At 36.8% G+C, this 27,736-nt stretch overlaps 2 protein-coding genes across 3 annotated transcripts in view; both read left to right on the top strand.

Annotated features, from left to right (window-relative positions):
• Positions 1 to 1,519, top strand: part of SPAST (spastin) — a 54,148-nt gene extending 52,629 nt beyond the window's left edge. Inside the window, 1 exon segment of the mRNA XM_034659679.1 lies at positions 102 to 1,519. Coding sequence (XP_034515570.1) covers positions 102 to 224 — 123 coding nt within the window. The 3' untranslated portion in view covers positions 225 to 1,519.
• An 8,110-nt stretch (positions 1,520 to 9,629) lies between these two features.
• SLC30A6 (solute carrier family 30 member 6) overlaps positions 9,630 to 27,736 on the top strand; it is a 34,164-nt gene continuing 16,057 nt past the window's right edge. The window contains exons 1-5 of one of the 2 annotated variants that reach the window (XM_011237111.3): positions 9,630 to 9,716; positions 14,255 to 14,341; positions 19,647 to 19,731; positions 21,844 to 21,886; positions 22,890 to 22,955. In XM_011237111.3, the coding sequence (XP_011235413.1) occupies positions 9,714 to 9,716; positions 14,255 to 14,341; positions 19,647 to 19,731; positions 21,844 to 21,886; positions 22,890 to 22,955 (284 nt within the window). In that variant the 5' untranslated portion in view covers positions 9,630 to 9,713. Of the gene's footprint in view, positions 9,717 to 14,254; positions 14,342 to 19,646; positions 19,732 to 21,843; positions 21,887 to 22,889; positions 22,956 to 27,736 lie in introns of those variants that run through there. The other variant, XM_034659681.1, reaches the window with a different exon arrangement.

The raw sequence follows: 27,736 nt of genomic DNA, 5'->3' as shown, positions 1-27,736 counted from the left end.
ATTTGTAACAATAATAAGCAACAGCATCATTACTTTAATCCATTTTTGGGTTAACTACTATATATGTGTTCATCATTTGTATTGTTTTTTTTTAAATCTAGATGAGAAATATTCGATTATCTGACTTCACTGAATCCTTGAAAAAGATAAAACGCAGCGTGAGCCCTCAAACCTTAGAAGCATACATACGTTGGAACAAGGACTTTGGCGATACCACTGTTTAAGGAAAGACCTTTGTAAGCCTGCAGAACATTTTGCTTTCAAAGAGAGAAACACACCATCTTCATTGAATAGTTATCAGCTACAGAAAATGAGCCTAAGTTTACAGGACTTTTCAGAGTCTTACAATTATTTGTGCACCCCAGCAGATGCACCATAAAACAAAATTTAAATAAAATATACAATGCAAATGGAGTATTTTGTTGAAGGCCTGCTCATGGTTATCCCAATGGGCACTGTAAGTTAGAGCACAACAAAAACTGATTCTGGTCTTCTTTACCAATATAATCATAATGTAAATAATAATTTGTATATTGTGTTGCAGATGAAAGTATTCCAGAGACAGTGAATGGTAGAAGACACAAGCGCCTTTGGTTTTTTGTCTTCTGATGTCTTTTCTTAAAGTAGTAACTTTTTCTATTTTCCTTTCCTACTGTTGTCTTTACTACAGATGATTAGAATGCCAAACACTCTAAGTTTCTTTTTTTTTTCTTTTCTTTTACAAGTCCAGTGTGCCAAATGAAACTTTTTCCTATGTAACAGTAATAGGAAAAAGTATTTTGAAAGTTTTTCCTTTTTCATAAATCTACACATTAAACATTGCATTTCACTTCTCATTCTTCTGTTACCTTGTTACCAATTTAGAAAGCAATTTGTTGACAGCAACAAAGCAAATGTAGTAAAATAGAAAAAGAGACGGTTAGAAGGTTTGAGTCACTCTGTCATTACAACATCTAGATCAATCCTCATGTGATCTGCAGTATTTTTTCCTAATATATTTGTCAGAAATCTATTGTAGACTGTTAATTTATTCCTAATGGAATTTATTTTCTGCTAGAATTATTCTAATATTTAAGAAGGCCAATTTTAACTGCTGTAAAAGTGGTTCCTGTGTGAGAGAAGGGAAGAACTGAGAGCTAAGACATTTCTGATTTATTGCTTATTGCTTTCTTACTGTTTACAGGATAATTAAAAGCCAGTGGATCTACCATCTTTTATTCTTAATAATTATTAATCCCTTCAATGAAACTTTAAAAAACTACTGAATTTTTATACATTGCATACATTTTATAGGTTTCTTGTGCTCACTTTGTTAACTAAAAAGTTAGTCTGTTAATCTGTCTTTTGTTCCCCAAAAATGTACAGTAATTCCGTTTCTCGTTTGTATAAGTATGCCTGGATTTTATTATAAAACTGTCATTGTAGGAATAGAGACTCATATCATGGCTTTTTAAATATTGTAATAAAGGCAAATGGATATTTGCCCTTAGTTTACTGGTTAAAAGTTTGTTTACAGAAATTTTCTTTGGTGCTTTTATGTAAAATGTCATGGGTGGAAAGAATAATTTTATAGTAGTAACAAAGATTTTTTTCATTTAGGAAAAATGTCTTTGGTTTTGAGAGAAAACATTAAAATTCAAAGCTTGCCCCATCTAGATAAGAATTTTATAATGAAGACATACATTCTTCTTAATTTTGCTCTTGTTCCTGTTAAAAATTTACCTACATATAGAAGATGTATGGTTTCCTAAGATAATGTGCTATTTGTAGCTGTAACTTAAATGTCTCCTCTAATCATGACCTTAGAACTCCTTGGATAACAGAAATGAGGGTTGAGATAAATTGAAAAAAAAATTTTTTAAGCCAGAATCATGCCCATTTTCAGTCATATGTTGTATCTTTTTAAGGTCTCAAACATTAAAGCATCAATTATAAATTATTGATAATGAAAGAGGATGCAGTATACATGATGACAAGAATTGGGAATATCCAAAGTTAAAACATTTTCAATAAAGCTCATAAAATTTCACTTTGTATTTTCATTTAGAAAAGGATTAACACTGTTGATACTTGAATAACTGGTCAGTCGTATTAAAGGTCTATGCTTCATGCTCAACTTTTAAAATATAATCTTTAAATTTATCATGATTCTGTCTGCAGTAATGTAGCTCACCTTTTATTGGAGTAGTTTTTAGATAACAAAGATTTCAGGTGTTAAAAGAGAAACATCAAGCTAATGTTGTCATTAACACTGAGTCAGAATTATATTACTGTATGAATAATCTTCCATACAGTATAAAAGTTATTTAACTTCCCTGATCAAAGTCTGAAGTTGAGCTTAGTGCTAGAGAACTATTTTCTATGACTTACTTTTTATTTTAATTTATTTTATTTTTAGTAAGCTGGGGTTTTCTTCTCATAGAATGACTGTGAAAATAGGACAATAGGAGGTGAAAGGGATTGGTCTGGTCTTTTTCAATAATGATAGAAGTTGCTGAGGCTTTCTGAATTAATATTAGATTTAGGCTGTGACCTTTTGGATTCTGCGTCAAGCTCTCTGTCATTAACTTCTTTAGTGGTAATGTTTAAACATGAAAGGTTAGTGTGCTCATGTTAATATGGCAGTGTTTTGTAAACTATATTAAAACTTACTGATGTACCAGACTTTGAGCCAAGGAAAGGCAGTACTATCTTTCCCAAGTATCTTAACAGTAAAAGTTATTCTAAGACAGTCTGCCCATTGAGGTTATTAGATTTCTGACTATGCTTTGTGCTTAGGAAGAAGTGGAGGAAAAGCAGATACTAGAATTACAATTTAAGTAAATATACAGCAGTCTTTAATTATAGGAGGAAATTCTTTATATTTTGTACAAAAACTAATTCTTTTGGTAGAATGAACCATTTAGAGTTTGGTTTTGGACTCTTGAGTCAAAGGATTTTCCTTGAAATGCTTGTCTCAAATTTTAATCTGGTCTTTTGTATTTTTCTTCAGAAAAAAAATGAATTAAAAGGTTCAGCTGCATAAAGTGGGTTTTTATCCTAATGGATTGGAAATAAATGATAAATTTTATTTGCCTTTAATTTTTTTATTTGAAACTTTTTGACGTTTCAGAGGTTGCAGTCTAGCAGTGAAGGAGTAGCTTGTATTGGACTAACTCTTGCCAATAATTATAAACTGAACAAATTATAAAAAGCAAAGATTAGACTCAAGAACCAAAAACAGGCAGAAAGTGCACAAAATCATGTACTAGAAGAGATCCACATTAACTAGCTTTTATCCCAAGGGAAATTTCCATTTGGTGCAATGTGCTTAGAAATAGACTTCAAGCAGAATGTAACAGTCTTTCTGGGCTGAGCAGTCATTTGGGGCTTGTAGAACAGCTGGAAATTAGGAGGGAAATCTTAAGAGTTTCAGAGATATAAGCCCCAGGATATGCCTACAAATTTCTTTCAAATCCTTGGTGGACTCCAAAATTGTACCTGTACAGTGTAATATTCAAAAGAACCTACCAGAAAGCAGTAGTTGAAATCTAACGAACTGTAGAGAGGTAGTAGCTGCCAGGGGAATACAGAGTTTGAAATTTAAATTCCACTAAAAGGGGTTTAGTAAATACTTTGGGTTTTCCATTGAAACCCGAAAAGGACCATAATAAGGAGGAAGGACAACATCCTAGACCTAAGGGCCATACTTTATTTAGTTAGGACTATGGGCTAAAGGATAAACTCACTGTAACAAAGCTTAGAATCAAATTTTCACAGCATCGAGATTATCCATTGTAATTAACAGCTGGCCAGAAGAAAACACACTTTTTAGAAGAAAATAGAATCCAGAGTTTTCATAACACATCCACGAAGTCCAGTACACAATAAAAAAAAGTACTAAGCATACAATGAAAATTTATATCCATAATCAATAGAAAATATGTAGAAGCAAATGCAGAGATGACTCACAGGTTGGAATTAACAAAATTATTTTAAATCAGCTTTAAAACGTGTTAAAGAATTAATAGGAAAAAAAGATGAATGAACAGATAAGGATTTTTGGTGGAGAAATAGATACTAAAAACCAAATGGAAAGTCTGGTAATAAAAAAAATCTGAAATGAAACACAGTATCTGAAATAATTTCACTGGATAGGCTTCACAGTGAACTGGACACCTCAGAGGAAAGACAGCTGTTAAGACAAGCTGATACAATTATCAAACTCAAGCACAAAGAGAAAGAAAAAAAATAGCAAAGGTTTGATGTCTGTGGGACAGTATCAATGTAATTTACCTCTGGTTTGAAGTCTGAAAGGAGAGGAAAGGAAGAGAGAAACATTTGATGCAGTGATGCCTAAAGTTTGCCTCAAATTGTTGAAAAACATCAACTTAAAGATCTAAAAAGTTCTGTGGACCCCAAGCAGAATAAATACAACAAAGACCATGTCTGGATACATCGGATTGCTAAAAAATAAAAAAAAAAAAATTTATAAGCTGTCAGGGAGGTGAAATGCCATTACATTCAAACAAACAATCATTAACCCCAGAATATGGACTAATCAAAATGGTAAATGGACAAGACAGGGAATGTCCTCACGGAGGCCCAGGATAACCAAAGTAAAATTTGACCAATCACTTTTCAACAATTGATTGCCAGTCTAATGGAACTTCGAATTGTTAGGCCTTAGAGCTGGCTTGGATTGAATTGAAAGTTTATCAGGTTTATACTTATATCTGTTTTCTTTGGAATGTTCCCTTAAACATTAAATAGAAATAGTACAATAAAAACAAAACAGAAGAAGACTTTCTAATACAGATGAAGAATAGCAAAAGCACCTGGAAGGAGAATAAACAGGTTAATGGCAAAAATATTTTCTTTAAAAAAAAAATTTTTTTAAAGATTTTATTAAAGCACGAGCAGGGGGAAGAGGGAGAAGCAGATTCCCTCCTGGGCAGGGAGCCTGACGTGGGGCTGAATCCCAGGACCCCAAGATCATGACCTGAGCCAAAGGCAGATGCTTAACCGACTGAGCCACCCAGGTGCCCCAAAAATATTTTTTAAAACAAAAAGTCTAATGATTTTACACAAAGATCTAGATCTAATTACGAAATAGTGTATCTCCAAACTAAAAGGGTTAATTATTTAACAACCCATTTCCTTGGTTTTATTCCTACTTTGTTGAGTGTGTTTTGTTTTTTTTAAATAGGGGTGTTGGATTTGTCAAATGCTTTTTCTGCATCTATTGAGATGATCATGTGATTTTTTTACCTTTATTAATATGGTGTATTGCATTTTTTGATCTTCACATGGTAAGCCAATTTTTCATTCCTGTGGTAGTTCTCACTCATTCATGGTGTATGATTTTTTTTTATATGTTCGTCAGTTCATTTTGCTATTTTGTTGAGGTTTTTTTTAAAGATTTTATTTATTTATTCATTCGACAGAGATAGAGACAGCCAGTGAGAGAGGGAACACAGCAGGGGAGTGGGAGAGGAAGAAGCAGGCTCACAGCGGAAGAGCCTGATGTGGGGCTCGATCCCACAACGCCGGGATCACGCCCTGAGCCGAAGGCAGACGCTTAACCGCTGTGCCACCCAGGCGCCCCTATTTTGTTGAGGTTTTGCATTTATATTCATACGGGATGTTGGTCTGTGGTTTTCTTGTCTTTCTCTAGTTTTGGTATCGGTAATTTTTTGTGGAATGAATCAGAAAGTGTCCCCTCCTGTTTTGGGGGAAGAGTTTGTGAATGGTTCATGCTAATTCTTTTTTAAATGTTTGGTAGAATTCACCAGGAAAGCCTTCTTTGCCTGAGCTTTTCTTTGTGGAAAGTTTTTAAATTATAAATTCAATCTTTTGTTAAACATTTAGTCAGATTTTCTATTTATTCTTGAGTCAGTTTCAGTAGTTTGTGTCTTCACAGAAATTAGTCCATTTCATCTAGGTTATCTAATTTGTTGGCATGCAATTGTTTATAATATTCCCTAATTATCCTCCCTATATCTGTAAGACCTGTAACTTGTCCCTTTCTTCCTTTCCTGATTTTAGTAACTTCAAAGAGCCAATTTTTGGGTTTGTGACTTCTTCTCCATTGTTTTTCTGTTCTCTACTTCATTTATTTCCTCTCCAAGCTTTATTACTTACTTTGCTTGCTTTAGTTTGCTCTTCTTCTATTATGCTGGAAGGTTAGATTATTGACTTGAGATCTTTCTTCTTTTCAAAATAAAGGCATTTATGGACGCCTGGGCAGCTCAGTTGGTTAAAAGTCTGCTTTTGCCTCAGGTCATGCTTCAGGGAGCCTGGGATCAAGCCCTGCATCAGGCTCCCTGCTTAGTGAGGAGCCTGCTTCTCTCTCTGCATGCCACTTCCCCAGCTTGTGCGCTCTCTGACAAATAAATAAAATCTTTAAAAATAAAATACTAAAATAAAATATAGATATTTATAGCTATAAATTTCCACCTATAGCTTTTGCTGTATCCAATAAGTTTTGGTATATTGAGTTTTCATTTTTATTCATCCTAATGTATTTTCAAAGTTCTCTTGTGATTTTTTTCTTTGACCCACTGACTATTAAAGACATGTTTTTTAATTTTCACAAGATGTGAAAATCCCGAATTTCTCTTAGTTATGGATTTCTAATTTCATTTCAGTATGTTTGGAGAACATACTGTCTATGATTTTAATCCTTTCAAATTTATTGAAGATTGTTTTATGGCCTAACATACAGGACTATCCTAGAAAATGCTTCATATGCATCTGAGAAGAATGTGTATTCTGGGGCTGTTGTTGGATGGTATATTCTAGTGATATGTTAGGTCTAATATATATAGTATTGTTCAAGTCTTCTGTTTAATTGTTGATCTCCTGTATAGTTGTTTCCTACGATTTTATACCCAATGGCCTGTAGTATATTTTTTTCTTAAAATGGGTTGAGAGATTTCTTTTTGCTATGTCTAAACCCTGTTACACTCATCAGTAAGGAATTATGTATGTTAAGTCACATGGCCATGACTGAATTGTTTAAAGTCATTAAAACAACATTCTGGAAAAATTAAGATATAGGGAAAAAGAATACATCCTTACAAGAAGTAGTCAGACTACAATATGTACTGCTTGATTCCAATTTTGTTTAAAAAAAGGACTGTAAAGATGGGGCGCCTGGGTGGCTCAGTCGTTAAGCATCTGCCTTCGGCTCAGGGCGTGATCCCAGCATTCTGGGATCGAGCCCCACATCAGGCTCCTCCACTGGGAGCCTGCTTCTTCCTCTCCCACTCCCCCTGCTTGTGTTCCCTCTCTCGCTGGCTGTCTCTCTGTCAAATAAATACATTTTTTAAAATCTTAAAAAAAAAAGATTGTAAAGAAACTTCAAAAATCAGGAATGATTTGCTCTGGGTAAATAAGGCAATAATGTCCTAACCTGTCTTCCTGCTTCTAATCTTGTCCAGGAATAGTAAGCACAGAGTAGCAGGTAAGGCTTTAGAATTAGGTTCTGTAGCACAGAATTCCAGTTCTGCCATTAGGTAAGTATGTGACCTTGGTATACAATTTGCCAAACAAAGGCTAATAACAGTACCTATACCAAGTACCTGTTAGGAGGATTAAATGAGCTAATACATGTTAAACTCATAAAACAGTGCCTACCATATAAGTGCTTAGTAAATGTTCACTATTACTATCGACCTACAATCCATTCTCCATACCACAGTGTAAAGGTCACTCCCTTGTTAAACCTCTCCATAGACTTCCTGTCTCAGAAAACAAAACAAAACCGGTCTCCTTATCCCTACATTAGAAATTCCTGCTTGATCTGACCCATCTCTTCATTTCTTCCCCTCAAGCACAAAGCTCCAGACACACTGCCTTCTTTCAGACCTTGAAGCACTTCTGCTTGTTTTTGACTTAGGTATTTGGATTGTTTATCCTGCCTGGAATAATCTTCACAGAAAGACTTTGTCATTCAGAAGTCAAATTTCATTTTCTTAGAGAAGCTTTCTCAGACTACTATAAATTAGTGACCCAGTCGCTCTCTGTAGCATAACTCTATTTTCTACGTGACATTATCAATATATTAAACATCTTCCCCTTCCTACTTGTTTTCTTTCTCTTCTTACTAGAACATAAGTTTCATGAGACCAGTACCTGATACATACATGTGTTGCATATTCTATATTGAATTATTTTATTTACTGTATTCTATAATTAATATTACTTCCATAATAAAATTAATTTCATGAGAATTTAGTGTTTTAGGAAAAAACACGATATTCTGTAATTGGTCTGAATTCAAACTCAGCTACTGTGGAGAACTAGCTGTATGCCTCTGGGCAAGTTTCTTATTCTTCCTGCTTCCACAAATGGGAATACTATTTATTTCACAAAGTATTGCAAAAAATTAAATCACACAACATAGGCAAAAGCGCTTCAGCACTAAATGAAAATTTCCTAACATTACAAATAAACCCTAATCAAATACAAACCAAAACCACAATGAGATACCACTTACACTGGTGCAAATGGCTAAAATTAACAAGTCAGGAAACCACAGATGTTGGCAAGGATGCAGAGAAAGGGGAACCCTCTTACACTGTTGGTGGGAATGCAAGTTGATGCACCCACTCTGGAAAACAGTATGAAGTTTCCTCAGGAAGTTGAAAATAGGGGTGCCTGTGTGGCTCAGTTGGTTAAGCGTCTGCCTCAGTTCAAGTCATGATCCCAGAGTTGCAGGATTGAGCCCCCCCCACCCCGCATCAGGCTCCCCAGGGAGTCTGCTTCTCCCTCTCCTTCTGCCCATCTCTCCCCATGCTGTCTCTCTCTAATAAATAAAATCTTTCTTTAAAAAGTTGAAAATAGAGCTACCCTATGACCCAGCAATTGCACTACTGGGTATTTACCCCAAAGATGCAAATGTAGTAATCCAAAGGGGCATCTACACCCCAATGTTTATAGAAACAATGTCCACAATAGCCAAACTATGGAAAGAGCCCAAATATCCACTGACAGATGACTGGATAAAGAAGATGTGGTATATATATACGATGGGATACTACTCGGCCATCAAAAAAAATGAAATCTTGCCATTTGGAATGACGTGGATGGAACTAGTGGGTATTATGCTAAGCGAAATGATCAGAGAAAGACAATTATCATATAGTCTCATATGCAGAATTCTAAGAAACAAAAGATCCTAGGGGAAGGGAGGGGGCAAAAAACAAGATGAAATCAGAGAGGGAGACAAACCATAAGAGACTCTTAATCATAGGAAACAAACTGAGGGTTGCTGGAGGGGAGGGGGGAATGGGGTAACTGGGTGATAGACATTAAGTGGGGCATGTGACGTAATTAATGAGCATTAGGTGTTAGATACAACTGATGAGTCACTGACCTTTGAAACCATAATACATTATATATTAATTGAATTTTTAAAATACGTTAAACATTAAAAAAAGAAAATAATACAACACAAAAAAAGCAAACCCTAAGCGCTCCTTGACAAGGTCTCTAGCTCTCTACGCCACCTACCCCTTAAAAACCTCGCTGGGGTCACTCTAGCTTCTGCCTTTGCCTCTATAGAACCCAGGAAAGGCCGGGGGAGGGGGCGGGAACAAGAGATTTTGCACGCACTTCCGCCCCCGCGTCTCCCTCCGCCAATCGGCCTCTGTTGCCCCACCCCTTCCGCTTAGGGAAAAAGCAGCTCCCAGAGCGTCTTTGCGGCGGGAGCTGTGCTGCTCCTTATCATGGTGAGTTGGCTGGGGTTATGAGGGTTTCTGTCGTAGATGCTTCCTCTTATCTTCTTTCATCCCAAAGCGGCCTTGAAATGCCTCAGCTGCCCAGAGAAGGGGTCCTCGGAGTCGTGCGCGGCTCCCCCCACCCCGCAGGAGAGGCGGCTGACGTGCAAAGCATTCCCCCCCAGAGCTGTGATCCCCTCACGCTCCCTCACCCCGGTGGTTAGATGCTCCGGGTCCCGGCCCTGCTCGAGGCCGAGCTTTCAGTTCTTAGCGAGCTTTTGACTTGCCCCTGCTGAGATTTATTTGATAGAGAAATAAAACTCTTTGTCGGCGTCAGCGTCTACACCAGCGAAAGCTCTGAAAACAAGTCCACAGCAACAGCGACCGTAACTAGTGATGCTTACACCAGTGACAATACCGTTGGCGTTAATAAAGAGGCTTATGAGCAGGATACTGAGGTGAACGCCCCACTCTGCAACTTGGCTTTATGGAGTGACAGATAACCTGACACAGCAGCAACTTTCCAGTGACTGGAGAAAGTCCAGGTGTTGGTAGAGCATCTTTATTGCACGTTTTTTCCTGCTTTTGTAGAGCCCAGTATACCATACAGTTCTGGGGATGCGATGTTTAACATATTTTTTTTTCTTAGAGATATTGGCCTTTTTGTGCTTTTAGAAATCAAATGTATAGCTCTCTGAATTTTATCAAAAGATAAGTTGATTGTAATTTCAGCGTCAAAAGAGGTACCATTTTATCAGAGAAATTAATGGATTTCTTATTGATAGCCTACATATAAGAAAAGGACCACGTTTCAGTACGTAAGCCATTGTCACTGTAGAAAGTTTTTTCCTTGAGTGGATATGGTCAGGAAAATGTCTTATTTATACTTTCTTTTTCTTTTGTAAATTTTCTGTAACCCCTCTTTTGCACACAGAAGTGGGTAAAAGTTTACTTTTGGAGGCTGACCACATAGCCTTTGAACTACTTTCTTCAAAATATTCATCACTGTGTAGCCAGAATTAAATCTCTAAAATTGGGGGGCGCCTGGGTGGCTCAGTCTTTTAGTGTCTGCCTTCGGCTCCGGTCGTGATCCCAGGGACCTGGGATTGAGCCCCACATCAGGCTCATCCGCTGGGAGACTGCTTCTTCCTCTCCCACTCGGCCTGCTTGTGTTGCCTCTCTCGCTGGCTGTCTCTCTCTCTGTCAAATAAATAAAATCTTTAAATAAATAAATAAATAAATCTCTAGAATTGGACTCTGCCACTCCCTTGCTCCCTTGTTTAAAATCCCCGCCCCCCAATAATTGTCAAGATAAAGTCCTGTTTGGCATTGCATACAAAGCTATCTGTTGTCAAGCTGCTGCTTTTTTTTTTTTTTTTTGGTCAAGCTTCTTTATAGCCTCTTTTTTCACATACATACATTCATATTCCAGTCACAGTGAACAGCTTGCAGATGATGCCCTAAGGATTAGGGCTTTGCACCTAATTTGTATTTGCTGTTCTGTCTGCTCGAATCAATCACCTCCTACCCCTTATCCTTGTAAGTATAACCCTTACATATCCTTTAGTCTCTTTCATGAGCCTTTCTACCATGTCTCAAGATCCTCTTAGGTGCCTCCTTTGTGCTCCTGTGATATCTTGGTGCTATCTACCAATAACATCTGTAGCTGTTATCAGACTATGTTAAAATTGTGTATTTACTTGTCTTTCTCACTTCCTAGACTGTAAGCTCTTTGAGAGCAGGACCTCTGTATCCCAGAGCCTTGTGACAGTTCCTGGCCCAGAGGAGGTTTTCAATAAATACCTGTTTTATAAAACACCAAATAAATAACTATGACACTAAATTTTTATGCTTGAAACATTAGTAATACAGAAAAATAGTAGCATTTAAGGTGTATTTTAAAAGTCTTGGGGAAGAAAGGGTTTATCAATCACTCTTGTTTATTGAGGCGTTATATGCAAAGCACAATGCTATCTTAAAAAATGTAAAGGAAATATAGTCCTTGTCATTAGTGAAGTTACTAAAAAATTAATTATGCAGGATGACAAGGTGAAGGCTATCCTCTGTTAATTACAAAGCAAGTGGCATAAAGAACAGTGTAGTTTGGAATAATCTAAGAAGGCTTCATGTAGAAGGTCAGCCATGAAACAGTACTTTGTGCCTTATTCCATTACTCTTAATCTACTATTCATTCCTCTCATTCAGATAAGGAAACAGAGGTCAAATAATTTGCTAAGTATTACAGGGCTGTTAGAGCTTGGTTAGACGAGTCTGGCCTTTTCACTCTAGAGTGGTATGATCATGAGACGAGGGTTACACCAGTTTAGTTGGAGTTGATTCCCTATCTGGAGCAAGAGGTAAAACTGGAAAGAAACAGGCTAAGTTATTTCAGGCTGTAAAATTAGGAGTTTATCGTGATAGTAATGGAGGGCCAATATAATTTTGGAAGGAGTGACATGACATGTCACATGAACATGTGGATTTTAGTGGGTTTTTACTTTTTTTAACCACTATCAGAATGGCATCAGATAATAGCCCTTTCCCTTTAGAAACCTTATTGTCTCAAACTGAAACTTAAAGTACCTTAAATAATTTAAATTGAGTTGAAGTTAGAAGATATCCAGAATTTATCTTTGGGACCAAATATCTCATGCATAATTCATTAAGAATGGGGTATATTCATTAACATGACCATTCATTAGCATCTCAGATGAAAAGAGCACATTGTACCTTTTCAATTAGCTTAGCAAAGCCGTAGAGTTACACACACACTGGTCTTTATTTGGATAGCAAAATCAGTCATGCTTTTTTCCTAATGCTTTGTTTTTATATTTTAAACTATGTTTTACTTAAAATTTTTTATTATGGAAATTTTCAAACACAGGAAAGTAGAATATAATATAATAAACCCCCATGTAGCCATCACTTGGCCTCAACAATGATCAACATCCTGGTTTTTAATGCCAGATTTCTAGCGCTCAACTTTATCTTCTACCTCTTCTGAGTCTCAACCTAATGAAACTAATGACATAGCTGAGCTTTGAAGAAATGAGATACGCCTTTTTTCTACCTACTGAGATGTTCCTACTAATTAACTAGGAAAATCATACTTGTGCTGGAGTTGGATCTGAAAGTTTTCCTCATTTTATATCTGTTAATACCCAGTTCCACCACCTTCTGTGGAATGTAAGTGTTAAAGTCAAATTGGTCAATGGTAGTGAGGTAGAAATGTAGTGTGGTTGTTAATGGTGATTGTGGCTTTACTGTCTAGGAAAGCATTTGCTAAAATTAAAATCCAAATAAATATTTAAATGCATATCACTTAGCAATCAAATTATTATATATGGCCCACTGAAAATTGTGAAAGATTTTTTTTTCCCCTAGAAATAATACTTTGCTTTTGGAAGAACAATTAAAATTCTTTTTTCCCCAGTTTATCTTTCCTCTCTAGGATTGTCTTTGTTTTTGTTTGTTCTTGGGTATTTTATTCCCAAGATAGTAATATTGATCAATTTTTCCCTTTACAACTTCTTGGTTTTATGTCCTACTATGAGAAGTCTTCAACTCCAAGATTATAAAATTGTTCATCTATAAATTTCTTCAAATACTTTATAGTTCTATATTTTAATTTCAACATAGTAAAAAATTAGAGTAAGAAATATAAGGATCCAGTGTTACCTTTTCCAAAAACCATTTATTGGGTAACTTATATTTTCTCCTGCTTATGTTGGATACTGCCTTAATCATAAGCTAATTTCCCATATGTGCTTAAACTCTCTTTTATACTAAGGTTTCCTATACTTGAGTGGCAAATTCCTCTCTGGTCTCCACTTATGTTTCGTTTCTTGTTGGTAACCCCACTGTCATGTCCTTTGCTGGACCCATACGGTGCACCAGCAAGGACTACAGAGACTGGCAGGATGTTGGATACTTTGAATGCCTAAGAGAGAACCTCAGAGATTTTACTATAATAATAGTTTACAAACTTTTCATATATAAAGCTTTGATTAAGTAAATTGTAATACTTTATTTCCCAGTAGAGCTATCTGGCAGATGATTTGCTTTTTTGGCTCAAAATGGCCTAAAATCCATTTAAAAATAAAAGTGTGTAGTCTGGAGCTAAAATGCCTGGGTTTGGGGGTGCCTGGGTGGCCCAGTTGGTTGGGTGACTGTCTTCAGCGGGGTCATGATTCCAGGGTTCTGGGATCGAGCCCCTTGTGGGGCTCCCTCTCCCTCTGCCACTCCCCCTGCTCGCTCTCTCTCAAACAAATAAATAAATAAAATCTTTAAAAAAATAAAATGCCTGGGTTTGAATTTCTGCTCAGCCATTTGTTAGTGTTGTGCCCTTGGAAAATGTATTAAAAATTATCTCCATCTCATAGATGATTGTGAGAATTAAATAGATAAATACTTGTTAAGTGTCTAGAATAATTGTTTGCCACATATTGAACGTTCAGTAAGTGTTAGTTGTTACAATTATATCACATCACAGGATAGGAAAAGATTAGATGCTTCAATGTTGATTTGTTTATTTTTTGTTTATTTTGAAGGGGACAATTCATCTCTTTAGAAAACCACAAAGATCTTTTTTTGGCAAGTTATTACAGGAATTTAGACTTGTAGCAGCTGACCGAAGGGTAAGTTATCTTTATTAACTCTAATTTTAATCATTGCAGAAACAACAGTATGACATTGAAAATGGTAATTTTTAAGGCATATAGAAATTACTCATGAGCCCACCATACACTTTTTGTTTTTAGTAAACTCTACGCCCAACGTGGGTCTTGAACACAGAACCCCGAGATCAAGAATCGTATGATCCACCAACTGAGCCAGATAGGTGCCCACCCCACCACACTGTTTTCATTTTTATGTTGGATAAGAAAAAAAAAAAAATTTTTTTTAAAGTAATCTCTGGGGCGCCTGGGTGGCACAGCGGTTAAGCGTCTGCCTTCGGCTCAGGGCGTGATCCCGGCGTTATGGGATCGAGCCCCACATCAGGCTCCTCCGCTATGAGCCTGCTTCTTCCTCTCCCACTCCCCCTGCTTGTGTTCCCTCTCTCGCTGGCTGTCTCTATCTCTATCAAATAAATAAATAAAATCTTTTAAAAAAAAAGTAATCTCTATGCCCAACNTTGTGTTCCCTCTCTCGCTGGCTGTCTCTATCTCTATCAAATAAATAAATAAAATCTTTAAAAAAAAAAAGTAATCTCTATGCCCAATATGGGGCTCAAACTCACTATACCAACATCAAGAGCTACATGATCTACTGACTGAGCCAGGCACCCCTGGCTAAGCAAAATTTTAATGTAGAATTACAGTACTTTGATACACAGTTGTTTTGCTTGGGAGGAAGCTAGGCTTCGGTTAAGGTTTTTATTCTAATTCTAACAAGTTTTAAAGAAAAATTATTTTGTGATTGCCTTTTGTTATTTTTTTTTACAAATTTGATAGATGCAGTTTAAAGCCATGGTTTTTGGGGTTTTTTTTTTAAGATTTTATTTATTTATTTGACAGAGAGAGAGAGGCTGCGAGAGAAGGAACACAAACGGGGAGTGGGAGAGGGAGAAGCAGGCTTCCCGCCGAGCAGGAAGCCCAATGTGGGGCTCCATCCCAGAATGCAGGGATCATGATCTGAGCCTAAGGCAGACGCTTAATGACTGAGACACTCAGGTGCCCTTAAAGCCATGTTTTCTCATTTTTAGTGTAAGGAAGGAAAAATAAGTTATGCTTTGAGGTCATGAATTCAAGTCCCACCCATGTTGGGCATAGAGCTTACATTAAAAGCAAAAAAAAAGATAATTGGTACCCATTTTGGTCACTAGTATAGACCTTCTATTTATTGTTCTGTTTTTATTGTTCTCATTATTGTCTGAATTATACTATAAGCTCCCTGAGGACAGTGACTGTGTCTTTTTTGTTTACTTTTTAATAAAAAAGTACAAGATAAGCACTCAATAAATATGTGATGAATTTTAAATAAACCTAGCTTCAGTGGAACATAGTAAGTGCACCAATGATATTGACCATGTATTATGATACTAGACTAGAGGCTTCTGTTTTTTGATTCTTGTCACTGTATTTCCTGTTGCTAAAACCTTGGATTATAGTCAGAACTCAGTAATTCTAGTATTTGAATATAGTATCATATCCTGGATGTTGAAGAGCCAAGAAATTCATTTGCTACTATTGTTATCTATCTCGTCCATATAAGATGATCTCCTGAGAACAGATAGATAGAACTTCATAATGTTGATGGAAAGCAACTACATTACAGAAGTAAACAGGAAATTCTTGAACCATATGCTTTACTGAAGCACAGTATACCACAAAACAGGTAGTAGGAACAAAACTGATATAAGAACACCGGCGTTGTGCAGATACTCTCCATCATAATTTAAATCTTACAAGATGTGCCTCCCTCGTCTCTCTTTACTACTACTCCTATTTTTGTTCTTGGTGATTTTTTACATCATCAGGAAGATCCTTATTTCTCAGTTCCTTACTTCCTTACCACAGATAACTTGTCCTACATCCCTTCCATCTATCTTCTCCTATGATCATACCACAGACATTATCATTTATAATAACTATGTCTTCGATTGTCTCAGTTTCAAGCATTTCACTCATAGTCACCATCTCGTTATTCCAGTTCAGTCCTTGTATTATCCCAATTTCAGTAATTCTTCAGTCTTACTAGGATTTCCAATCCATTGACTTTGACATATTTTCACTATTTTTCACCTCTCTTATCCTCATTTATTTACTTTCCAACTTAGTTTCTTTGGTCCGTCATTACTAACTTCTCGCATGTGTCTTCAACTCCTTTGTGCCCTCCCTTCCATGTATCACTCTTCCTCTGACATTTCCCTGGAAAATCCTTAACATCATTAAGTCTACATTCCTGCTATTCTATACCTGCACCCAAGCAACTGAATGTAGCCTGAGAGAAAACAAAACCATGGTGACTGGTCTCACTTTAAATTCATGATCAAGTGTGCCATTAGTGCTGCTCATGCTTTATTGTTTAGTTCATTCAGTTTTCCATTTTTCTAGATGGCTGTTTCATGCCATTGTCTTTGACTTCTATCCTCAAACTTCCAAAACGTATTTCATCCTCACTCTGACCTGTTAATCTTGCTTCCTGTTTCACTAAAGGAAAAGAAGTAATCAGAAAATACTTCCACATCCTGTCATCTCCCAACGCTCTGCCTTTCCTCCTGTTTCTATGAATAAGCTCTGTGTGCTTCCCCTTGTTGCTACTCAAAGACAAGCTTCCTACAGTTGTTCCTTCCTGCATCATGAGTGCATGCCCCATCTTCCACTTTTCAGCTACTGCCTCATTTCTGTGCTTCCTTTTATAGCAAAACTACTTAAGCTAATTGTCTTCACTCTCTGTTCACTTTCTCTTCTCCCTGTCTCCATTAAACACATATCAGTCTGGCTGTAGTCCCCACCAATCCACTGGAACAGCTTTAACAAAGTAACTGGTAAACTCCGTGTTGCCAAGATCAATGGTCATCATCATTTCCCATCTTACTTAACCTTCAATAGCATTTGACAAAAATTGGTCACTTCCTCCGTAAAGCACTTTTTTCATTTGGACTCTGAAACATCACTCTTGGTTTTCTTCCTACTTAGGCATTGTTCATCACTTTCCCCTCATCTTGCTGATCTCTTAAATTTTAGGGTGTCCCAGCACTTAGAGCTCCATCCTCTGTTGTATATGTTCATTACATCTAGGTGACACTTCGACTACCATATGCTGATGACCTCATATTTATATCTTAATCCATAACTTTTCCCCTCCTTCTAAATTCCTATATATCCTGGCCCTCTCAACATATCCACTTGGATATCTATTAGGCATATCAAATTTAATATGGTCAAACCTGAAGTTTGATTTTCTGTCCCTTCCTCACTAAATGGCCACTCTGTTCTTACAGTGCATGGGCCAGAAACCTTGGAGTCATTTTTCTCCCTCTCTTCCTCTCATTCCTCATCCATTTTATAAGTAAATCTTGTCTTCAGTGTAATACTCAGAATCTGACTTTTCTAACACTTTACCAACTTCAAAGTCACCATTCTAAATGGTCTTCCTACTTCTATCCTTGCCCCTATGCAGTGTTTTCTACATAAAGAAGCCAGAATGATCTTATAAAAATGAAAGCTAAGCTGCTTTCCATCTCATTTGAAATAAATCTCAATTCTTTTGCTGGCATACAAGACAATACTTGATGGAGCCCCAGACTTCCTCTCACCTCTATCCGTCCTCAGCCAGGTCCTCTTCTATCTCAGTGAATTTGCACTGTGCTTCCCATTTTCTTTCTCAGATATCTGCATGCTTAGCACCTTTGCCTCTGTAAGATTTCTGTTCACATGTTACCTTACCAAAGGGGTCTTTTCTGACCACCTTGTTTAGCAGAACACCCTTTCCATGTCTCCCATCAATAGTGTTCTTACCATACTTTGTTTTTCCTTCGTAGTACTTACCATCACCTGACCTTATATATTTGCTGGAATATAAAGTCCATATTTTGTTCAGTGCTATATCTTCAGTGCCTAGGAAAGTGTCTCTTACAAAATAGGTACTCAAGTATTTGTTGATGAATAGCTTGATTCATCAGTAGAGCTGCATAGAATGTCATTTTCAAATTACATGCCTTATCCTCCTTTGCTGACTGTTCTTAAATCCCTGTCCTGACTAGAGCCCATGTCCAGTCATTTCATTAATGTTCTCACTATTAGAGTCCCTTGTCCCATTAACCTATCATAACAGCTTTCAGTCTGTGACATCCCTACCTTGTCTGCTTCTCTGGTTTTGCTCCTGGGGGTAGAGGAAAATGCAGAATGCTGTCTACCCTACATTCATGGTGGTCATTCTTGTTCTTCTCTGATGATTCAGTAGTATATCCACTAGAACTGATGTTCTGCAAATTCTCCTCTGGATGTAAGTTTCCAGTCCTATTCCACCACATCCCTTAATTTTAGAAAATGGCTTTGTTTCTTCTTTTCTAGAGATGCATAGGCTGTTAGCTCTGTACTGCTTCACTGTCACTTCTTTCTAGCTCATAGTTCTCTGTCCCTTTAGTCACCTTCTTACCCTTCTCACCTTTCTCAGAGAAGGTGTTCTTCATCCTAAAGCTACACTTTGCATCTGTGTTCTAAAGCCATCCTGTCCCACACTTGACCTTCTCAATGGTATCTGTTTAATTTTAACACCTCCAGATAACTCCCTTTTCACTAATTTCTTTCACTTCTACTTTCACACAATTATAGGTCTCCTTTCTTTGTAGGTAGTGGAGTTGAACAAAATTAAAAAACACTTCACTTGATCTCTTCTTTTATTCTTAGAGTGCCCTTTCTGCTTCCTCTGACAAAATCCTATCTACTTTCAAGGCGTATCTCAGGTCTATGAACTTCTAACCATAGTAGTCGTCCCCTCTTTTGGAGTCCTGTTTCATATGACTTATTTGGTAAATAAGTAAGTGTAGCCCTTTTTGGGGTGGGAGGGGAAGAATAACTTTATTTTTATATAATTTCAAGCTCATGAAGTAACAAGATTAATGTAAGGAACTCCCTTAAGCCCTTTACTCAGATTCACCAGTTGCTTTATGTTTTGCCCCATCAGCTATCATTGTCTCTATGTACATATTTATAGAGGCACAATGATATTAAAATATATGCCTATTTTTCTCAACTGCTTGAAAGTTTATATGGCAGAATTTTTTTCTCTTGAAGAATTCCCCCTCTAAACTATTTTTTTAGATTACTGTAATAATAACTTGGTTGATGGTAATTTTCATAGATACAGAAAATGTGACACTGACTTTTTGAAGGAAATTGTGCTTATTCCTTTGTAGAGTTTGAATTGCAGCAACTTGAACAGACCCAGTGAAGTTTATCAGCACTATGCAAATAAGAATGATTTTCTTTTTCACAGTCCTGGAAGATACTGCTCTTTGGTGCAATAAACTTAACATGTACTGGCTTCCTGCTTATGTGGTGCAGTTCCACTAACAGTATAGGTATGTCACCATTCTTACTTTTGCGGAGTTAATCATTAGTTTCACATTTATTTTTCTGATTTTAAATAAAGATATGTCTTCCTTTTTTTTTTTTCTTTTTAAGATTTTATTTATTTGACAGAGAGAGAGAGAAAGCCAAGCAGGGAGAGCAGCAGGCAGAGGGAGAGGGAGAAGCAGTTTCCCCGCAGAGCAGGGGGAGCCCGATGTGGGACTCAATCCCAGGATCCCAGGATCATGACCTGAGCTGAAGGCAGTTGCTGAACCAACTGAGCCATCCAGGTGGCCAAGATATGTCTTTCTTTACATGGAATATATTATTCTGAAATATAACTCAAAAGATTTAAGTGAGAGGGGCACCTGGGTGGTGCAGTCGTTAGGCATCTGCCTTGGGCTCAGGGCGTGATCCTGGCGTTCTGGGATCGAGCCCCACATCAGGCTCCTCTGCTGGGAGTCTGCATCTTCCTCTCCCACTCCCCCTGCTTGTGTTCCCTCTCTCGCTGGCTGTCTCTCTCTGTCAAATAAATAAATAAAATCTTAAAAAAAAAAAAAAGGATTCAAGTGAGAGAATCTCTGTGAAAAATACCTTGTAGGGGCTCCTGGGTGGCACAGCGATTAAGCGTCTGCCTTCGGCTCAGGGCGTGATCCCGGCGTTATGGGATCGAGCCCCACGTCAGGCTCCTCCTCTATGAGCCTGCTTCTTCCTCTCCCACTCCCCCTGCTTGTGTTCCCTCTCTCGCTGGCTGTCTCTATTTCTGTCGAATAAATAAATAAAATCTTTAAAAAAAAAGAAAAAAGAAAAATACCTTGTAAACTGTAAAGTTTGGTTCAATTGTTAGGCATTATTTTAAATGAGCCATTATTTTTTTAAAATAGCTTTTAAACTGTTTGAAAGACTGTGATTCCTTTTTAACGTGATAGATTAGCCCTTCAGTTTACGCAGTGTCTGAGTAAGATTTTGAGATTTATATTTCCTGGATTTTCAGGGGCGCCTGGGTGGCTCATTCGATTAAGCATCTGCCTTCACCTCAGGTCATGATCCCAGGGTCCTGCTCGATGGGGAGCCCGCATCTCCCTCTCCCTCTGCCTACCACTCTGCCTACTTGTACTCTCTCTCTGTCAAATAAATAAATATCTTAAAAAAAAAAAAAAACACCTTCCTTTAAAAGAATATATATATTTCTTGGATTTTCCTTGAAAAGGGAAATCTATAATATTTTTCTTGTTTCTTGACCTCTTTTTTTTTAATTTTTAAATTTTTTATGTTGTTTATTTATTTGTATTTTTGGAGAGAGTGCGAGCGGGGGGAGGGGCAGAAGGAGAGGGAGAGAGAGAATCCCAAGCAGGCCTGTACTCAGTGCAGACCCTGATGAAAGCTCTATCCCTTGACCCTGAGATCATGACCTGAGCTGAAATCAAGAGCTGGACCTAACCACCTGAGCCACCCAGGTGCCCCGTTTCTTGACCACTTGTTTTTATGTACCATTATTTTCATCCTGCTATTTAAAGAATATATTTAAAATAGTACTCAGATAACAGGGGTGCCTGGGTGGTTTAGTCGATTGAACGTCTGCCTTTGGCTCAGGTCATGATCCCAGGGTCCTGGGATCGAGCCCCACATTGGGCTCCCTGCTCAGTGGAGAGAGCCTGCTTCTCCCTCACCCTCTCCTTTTGCCTACCACTCCCCCTTCTTGTGCTCTCTCTCTCTGTGTCAAATAAATAAAATCTACCAAAAAAAAAAATGCTCAGATGACAGAAGAAGGCAAAAAAACCCTAATATGCTGCTTCCTTTGTCCTGATGGCAGGATCAGGTTTTAGGGTAAGCTTTTGTACTTACCAGCTTTTTTTTTTTTTTTTTTTAATTTAGTAGGCTTCAACTCATAACCCTGAGATCAAGAGTCCCATGTTCTACCAACTGAGCTAGTCAGACATCTCTGTATTTACCAAATTTGTCTACATATATTAATCTAGATAATTGCCAACATATAAGGTTAATTAGTGACTCAGGTTTTTTTTGGTAATGGATACTCTTGGTATGAACAATCTTGGTAATTAGCTATATTTCCAAACAGTGGATTCTGCAACATTTTAATCAGTTGTTTTGTTGTTTTGCAGCTTTAACTGCCTATACTTACCTGACCATTTTTGATCTTTTTAGGTAAGTTTTAAAAAGTCTCTTTAGCGTTTTGAAACTAATAAGGAATTTGTTGCTCTGAATTTATATTTTCTCTGCTTAAAGGAATCTGTGAAATAAGTAAAATTATCAACATAGAACATATATATATTAACAATAGCGATTAGGAGATATACTGGAAGAAAATATCCCATTTGTAGAGGAACAGAAAAAATAATATCCAGGCATTAGATCATATGCCTCAGGTGCCTACCTATAGTTGAGTCAGCTGTGGCCAGGGAGCAGCGTTAAGTAAGAACATACCAGTTCCTTCTGTAACTGTGTAGATGGGAATTTATAACTAAGAAGTGAGTAATTGTGAGCTAGGGAGACACCCTTTTGGCTCCCTGCTTTGTGGGACCTTTCATATGGCTGTGTAAGTGTTGCAAAATATTTGATGTCTTCAAGACCCATGCCATAGGAGTATAAGGATGACTTTTCCTCAGTCCGTAACTTTTCTTGATGTCATCTAAAACATATAGTTACCCCCTGGATTTCACATTGTAGTAAGTTGTTTTAGAGCAAATCTCCACTGTACTTGGAAAATGAACGTAATTTTATCCCATCCAGAGTGGTGTTGTTATTAATATTTAGTTTAACTTTTAACAAAGATTAAAAGCTTATCAGAGTTAAAATTTGTTGTTTGTGGCTAAAATAAAATGTATCACCTTTTTTATTACTGTGTCATTTTTGCATGCTAAGTTATGGAAACCATTTAAGGTAGAGAACTTAGTAGAGATAGTATGGCTGTAGGTTGTATTTACTGACTTGATGCATCATGACTTTTTTCAGTTTCTCTACGTGTTAAACCTCACGTATTAGGATGCTCATGGTGGTTAGATTATAGCCTATTAAAATAATATACTAATTTAGTCTGCAAACACTGATAACTTTCAGCAAACTTAGGAATTCTGAAAACTTACTTTCTTTCTGTGTGTTCTTCTCTTGCTCTAGTTCTAAAGCTAAATTTATTTTCCTTTTTACTTAGTTTAATGACATGTTTGATAAGTTACTGGGTAATGATGAGGAAACCTAGCCCTGTCTATTCATTTGGGTAAGTTCAAGTCATTTTATTTTCTGCTAACTTACTGCTATTAAAATGGTAGTTGTTATCAGGCAGTAAAGAGTTAGCTAGAGTGTGTGTAGAGAATAAAATGCTATCTGCGTAGTGGGATGGGGATCAAATATTGAGAGTAGATTTAAAAAGACATCTTCCAACAGGATTCTAGATAAGAAACATGAATATATAAATTTAAATCTTATTAAAATAAAATGTTCACATTAAGTTTTTTTTCTATTTTACAAAACAAATATTAACATAAAATGTTCACATTAAGTTCTTTAATATTTTGGTAATCCCTTATATTTTAGTTAGATAAAGTACAAAGTGTTTTCCTATACGTGTGTCCTGTAAATGTTAGAGTGAATGTGATATATTTTAACATTAATGTAGTGGTAGAGATATTTTTATCTTAAGACTGGATTTGTGATAGCAATGGGCTAACAAAAAATTTGAGATTCTGTTTCTATAGTTTTAGAAATTACTAAAAGTTGAAAGTCGGAAAATAATCTTTTGTATTAGAGGTTTTTGTTAATGTATTAGAAAAAAGGAGTTCCCTTCGGTTTCCAGGAGACAACTTGAAAGAAAATTTCTTTTTTAAGTTTGTGGGGGGTTTTATTGTAGTAAAATGTATGTAACATAAAAGTTAACATTTTAGCCATTTTCAAGTGTTCAACTCAGTGGCATTAAGTACCTTCACAGTGTTGTGTGAACATTGCCACTATCTATTTCCAGAAATATTTTCCCTTCCCAAACAGAAACTCTGTACCCATTAAGCAATAACTCCCTATTCCCTTATCTCTCAGCCCTTGGCAAGCACCATTCTACTTTCTGTGTTTATGAATTTGCCTGTTCTGGGTACCTCATATAAATGGAATAACACAATATTTGTCGTTTAGAGTATGGCTTATTTCATTTAATGTTTACAAGTTTCATCTGTGTTATAACCCATTAGAATTTCATTACTTCCTAAAGTTGAATAATTTTCTATTGTATGTATATATGACATTTTGTTTATTTTTCTGTTGATGGACATTTGGTTTGTATCCACCTTTGGGCTATTGTGAGTAATCCTTTAATAATCATTGGAGTACAAGTATCTGAATCCCTGCTTTCAGCTCTTTTGGGTGTATACTGATCCCTGGATCATATTCTGTGATTCCAGTTTAACTTTTTGAGGAACCACCATATACAGCAGCAGGACCATTTTCCATTTCCGCTAGCTAGCTCTCCAACACTTGTTCGTTCGTTCTTTCTTTCTTCTCTCTTCTCTTCTCTTCTCTTCTCTCTCTTTTTGATTTTTAAAAATCCCAATATAGTTAACATATAGCGTTATATTAGTTTCAGCTGTACAATAGTGATGCATAATTCTATACATTACTAAGTGCTTATCGCAATAAGTGTACTCTTAATCCACTTCACCTGTTTCACGCATCCCCCCTCCCACCTCCCCTCTGGTAACTACCAGTTTATTCTCTGTAGTAAAGAGTCTGTTTTTTGGTTTGTCTTTTTTTTGTTTGTTTGTTTCTTAAATTCCACATGTGGTTGAAGATCACATGGTATTTGCCTTCCTTTGACTTATTTCATTTAGCATTATAACCTCTAGATCCATCCGTGTTGTTGGAAATGGCAAGATTTCATTCTTTTTTTTGGCTGAGCAATATTCCATTGCATGTGTGTGCCTGTGTGTCGTGTGTGTATTTATATATATGTATATACATACACCACATCGTCTTTATCCATTCATTTATTGATGGGCATATGGGCTGCTTCCATATTTTGACTATTGTAAATAATGCTGCAGTAATCATAGGGGTGCACATATCTTCTCAAATTAGTGTTTTTGTATTCTTTGAGTAAATACCCAGTAGTAGGGTTACTAGCTGATATGGTAATTCTATTTTTAATTCTTTGAGGAACCTCCGTACTGTTTTCCGTAGTGGCTGCACCAGTTTGCGTTCCCATCAACAGTGCATGAGGGTTCTTTTTTCTCCACATCCTCACCGATACTGGTTGTTTCTTGTGTTTTTTATTTTAGCCATTCTGACCGGTGTTAGGTGATATCTCATCTACGGTTTTGATTTGCATTGCCCTGATGATAAATGATGTTGAGCATTTCATGTGTCCCTTGCCATCTAACTCTAGTTAAGAAAATCATGAGAAAGAGGGGCGCCTGGGCGTTTCAGTCTGTTAAGCATCTGCCTTCTGCTGGGGTCATGATCCCAGGATCCTGGTATCAACCCCCACATCAGGCTCCCTGCTCCTCTCCCTCTTCCTCTGCCCCTCCCTCTGCTTGTGCTCTCTCATTCTCTCTCCCAAATAAATAAAAAAAATATTTTTTTAAAAAAAGAAAAAATCATGAGAAAGAGCTATTGATTGGTCCAGCTTAGAACAGATATTAGTCTTTAGATCAGATACTGTGGTCAGAAGACAAGGTTAAGCAAGGACATGATAGCTCCCATTTTGGCCCGCTTACTTAGAGTGAACAAGAAAGGAGGGAGCAATTAAACAATAAAATTAACATCTGAGTATAATTGCAGTCAATCACGTAGCTTGAAATATCATCTATATTTAGTAATTCCAGATCCCAGTTCTTTAGCCCTGAGATCTATCTTGTTTCAGACTGCCTTCTTTACAGTGTCACATGGATATCTAATTGGTGTCTTAAATATTGGCTAGAATTCTTGTCTTCTTCCCCGAAAACCTATTCCTTTGCAGTTTTTCCCATCTCAGTAAATGTATCACCACTCAGTTTTTCAAGCAAAATACTATATTAGTCTCTCATTCCCCACATTATCCATAAGCAGGTTGCATCAGGTTAACCTACAAACACATCCAGAATCCACTGACAGTGTATGAGAGTTCTGGTTGTTTCATGCCTGTACCATCAGTTAGTATTGCCTTTTTTTTTTTTTTAAGCCATTCTAAGGTATGTAGTTGTGTCTTGTGGTTTTAAATTATTTCCCTGGTGACCAGTTGATCACTTTTTCCTATTTTTTATTGACTTTTTCATGTTTCTTAATTGTTCAGATTACCTCTTTTGTGAAATGCTTTTTACTCATTTTTAAATTGGGTTACCGTTTTTCTTTTGTTATTGATCTGTAAAAGTTCTTATGTATAAATATCTTTTCCCACAAATGAAAAGTTTTTAATTTTAATGATAAATTCAATTTATCAGTCTTTTATGGTTAGTCCTTTTTGTGTACTTGTCAAGAAATCTTGGCTGCTCCTAGGTCATAAGGATATTCTGCTATTAGCTAGGAGTCTTGTTGTTTGACTTTTCACACTTAAGACCTACAGTCAAACTGGAATTCATTTTTGTGTATGGGTTGAGGTAGAGGTCAAGGCACATTTGTTTCTATCTAGTTGTTCAATTGATAAGACATGTTGGTAAAAAATTAATCCTTTTTCTACTGCTTTTTTATGTTTAAGACATAACATAAATTAAGTGATTATGAACATGTAATTCTATTTCTGGATTTTCTTTTCTGTTCAATTTGGTACATTTGTTTATTCTTGCATTAGTACTATGCTGTATTAACTATGATAGTTTTGAAATAAATCTTGACATCTGGTGGTGTAAATCTTCCAGCTTTGTTCTTCTTTAGATTATCTTTGCTTTCCTTCACTCTTTCATTTCTATGTGCACTTTAATATCAATTTATCAATTTCCACAAATAACTTTGCTTCATTTACATACTGTGTTTATACTCTTTTATAAGTCACCCTTTCACTTATATCTTTCCATGTCAATAAATACATTTCTGTTACATATTTTTTAAAGATTTATTTAGTCATTTGAAAGAGAGAAAAAGAGCATGCACGCAAGTGGGGGAAGGGGCAGAGGGAGAGAATCTCCAAGCTGACTCTACACTGAGCATGGAGCCCAGTGCAGAGCTCAGTTTCACAAACCATGAGATCATGACCTGAGCTGAAACCAATAGTTGGAGGCTTAACTAACTGTACCACCCAGGCACCCCAATTTCTGTTATATTTTTAATAGTATGTTCTATTGTTGATTCCAACATTTTTTCCCATCACGAACAGCAATGTGAGGAGCATCCTTAATTATTTTATTATCTTTTCTGAAGATATGTAATTCCTTGAGAAATTTCAAGGATTTATACATGCCACAAATATTGAATGCCATTAAGTTATGTGTTGTGGGAAAAACTAAGATGAATAGGACCACAGTCCCTGGCCTCCAGCTGACAGTTTAGGGGTTATAAGACATAGCCATAATTAACTGCAATTATGTGTAACAGTGAGAGACAGTATAATCAGTGGTTAAAATCATGAACTCTGGAGCTAGAGTGCCTAAGTTTGGAAACCTGACTCCTCCACTTGCTAGCTATATGACTCTAAACAGTTACTTTTCCTTTTTGTGTGTTACCATCCTTATCTCTTTTTTTAAAAAGTGTATAAAGTAATCTTCCTAAGGTGTTGGGAAGTTTAGAAGAGATAATATGGGGGCGCCTGGATGGCTCAGTTGGTTAAGCATCTGACTTAGGCTCAGGTCATGATCTCAGGGTCCCGGGATCAAGCCCCACCTCAGGCTCCCTGCTCTCTCCCTCCACCCCTCCCTCCACTCATGCTCGCTCTCTCTCAAATAAAGAAAGTCTTTTTAAAAAAGAGATAATGTTAAGCACTTAGACCAATGTCTCACACAAGATGGGTCAATCAAATGTTAGCTGTTATTATGATAATAATTATTTCTAGAAAAATAAGAGCCATAAGTGGGTCCTGGGAATAGGTGATGTACAGATAGGCACTCA

This window comes from Ailuropoda melanoleuca, chromosome 4, assembly GCF_002007445.2.
Source record: "Ailuropoda melanoleuca isolate Jingjing chromosome 4, ASM200744v2, whole genome shotgun sequence".
In the NCBI taxonomy this organism is placed as follows: Eukaryota; Metazoa; Chordata; class Mammalia; order Carnivora; family Ursidae; genus Ailuropoda; species Ailuropoda melanoleuca.
The sequence above is the reverse complement of the archived record's forward strand: the minus strand, read 5'-3'. Positions and strand labels throughout refer to the sequence as shown.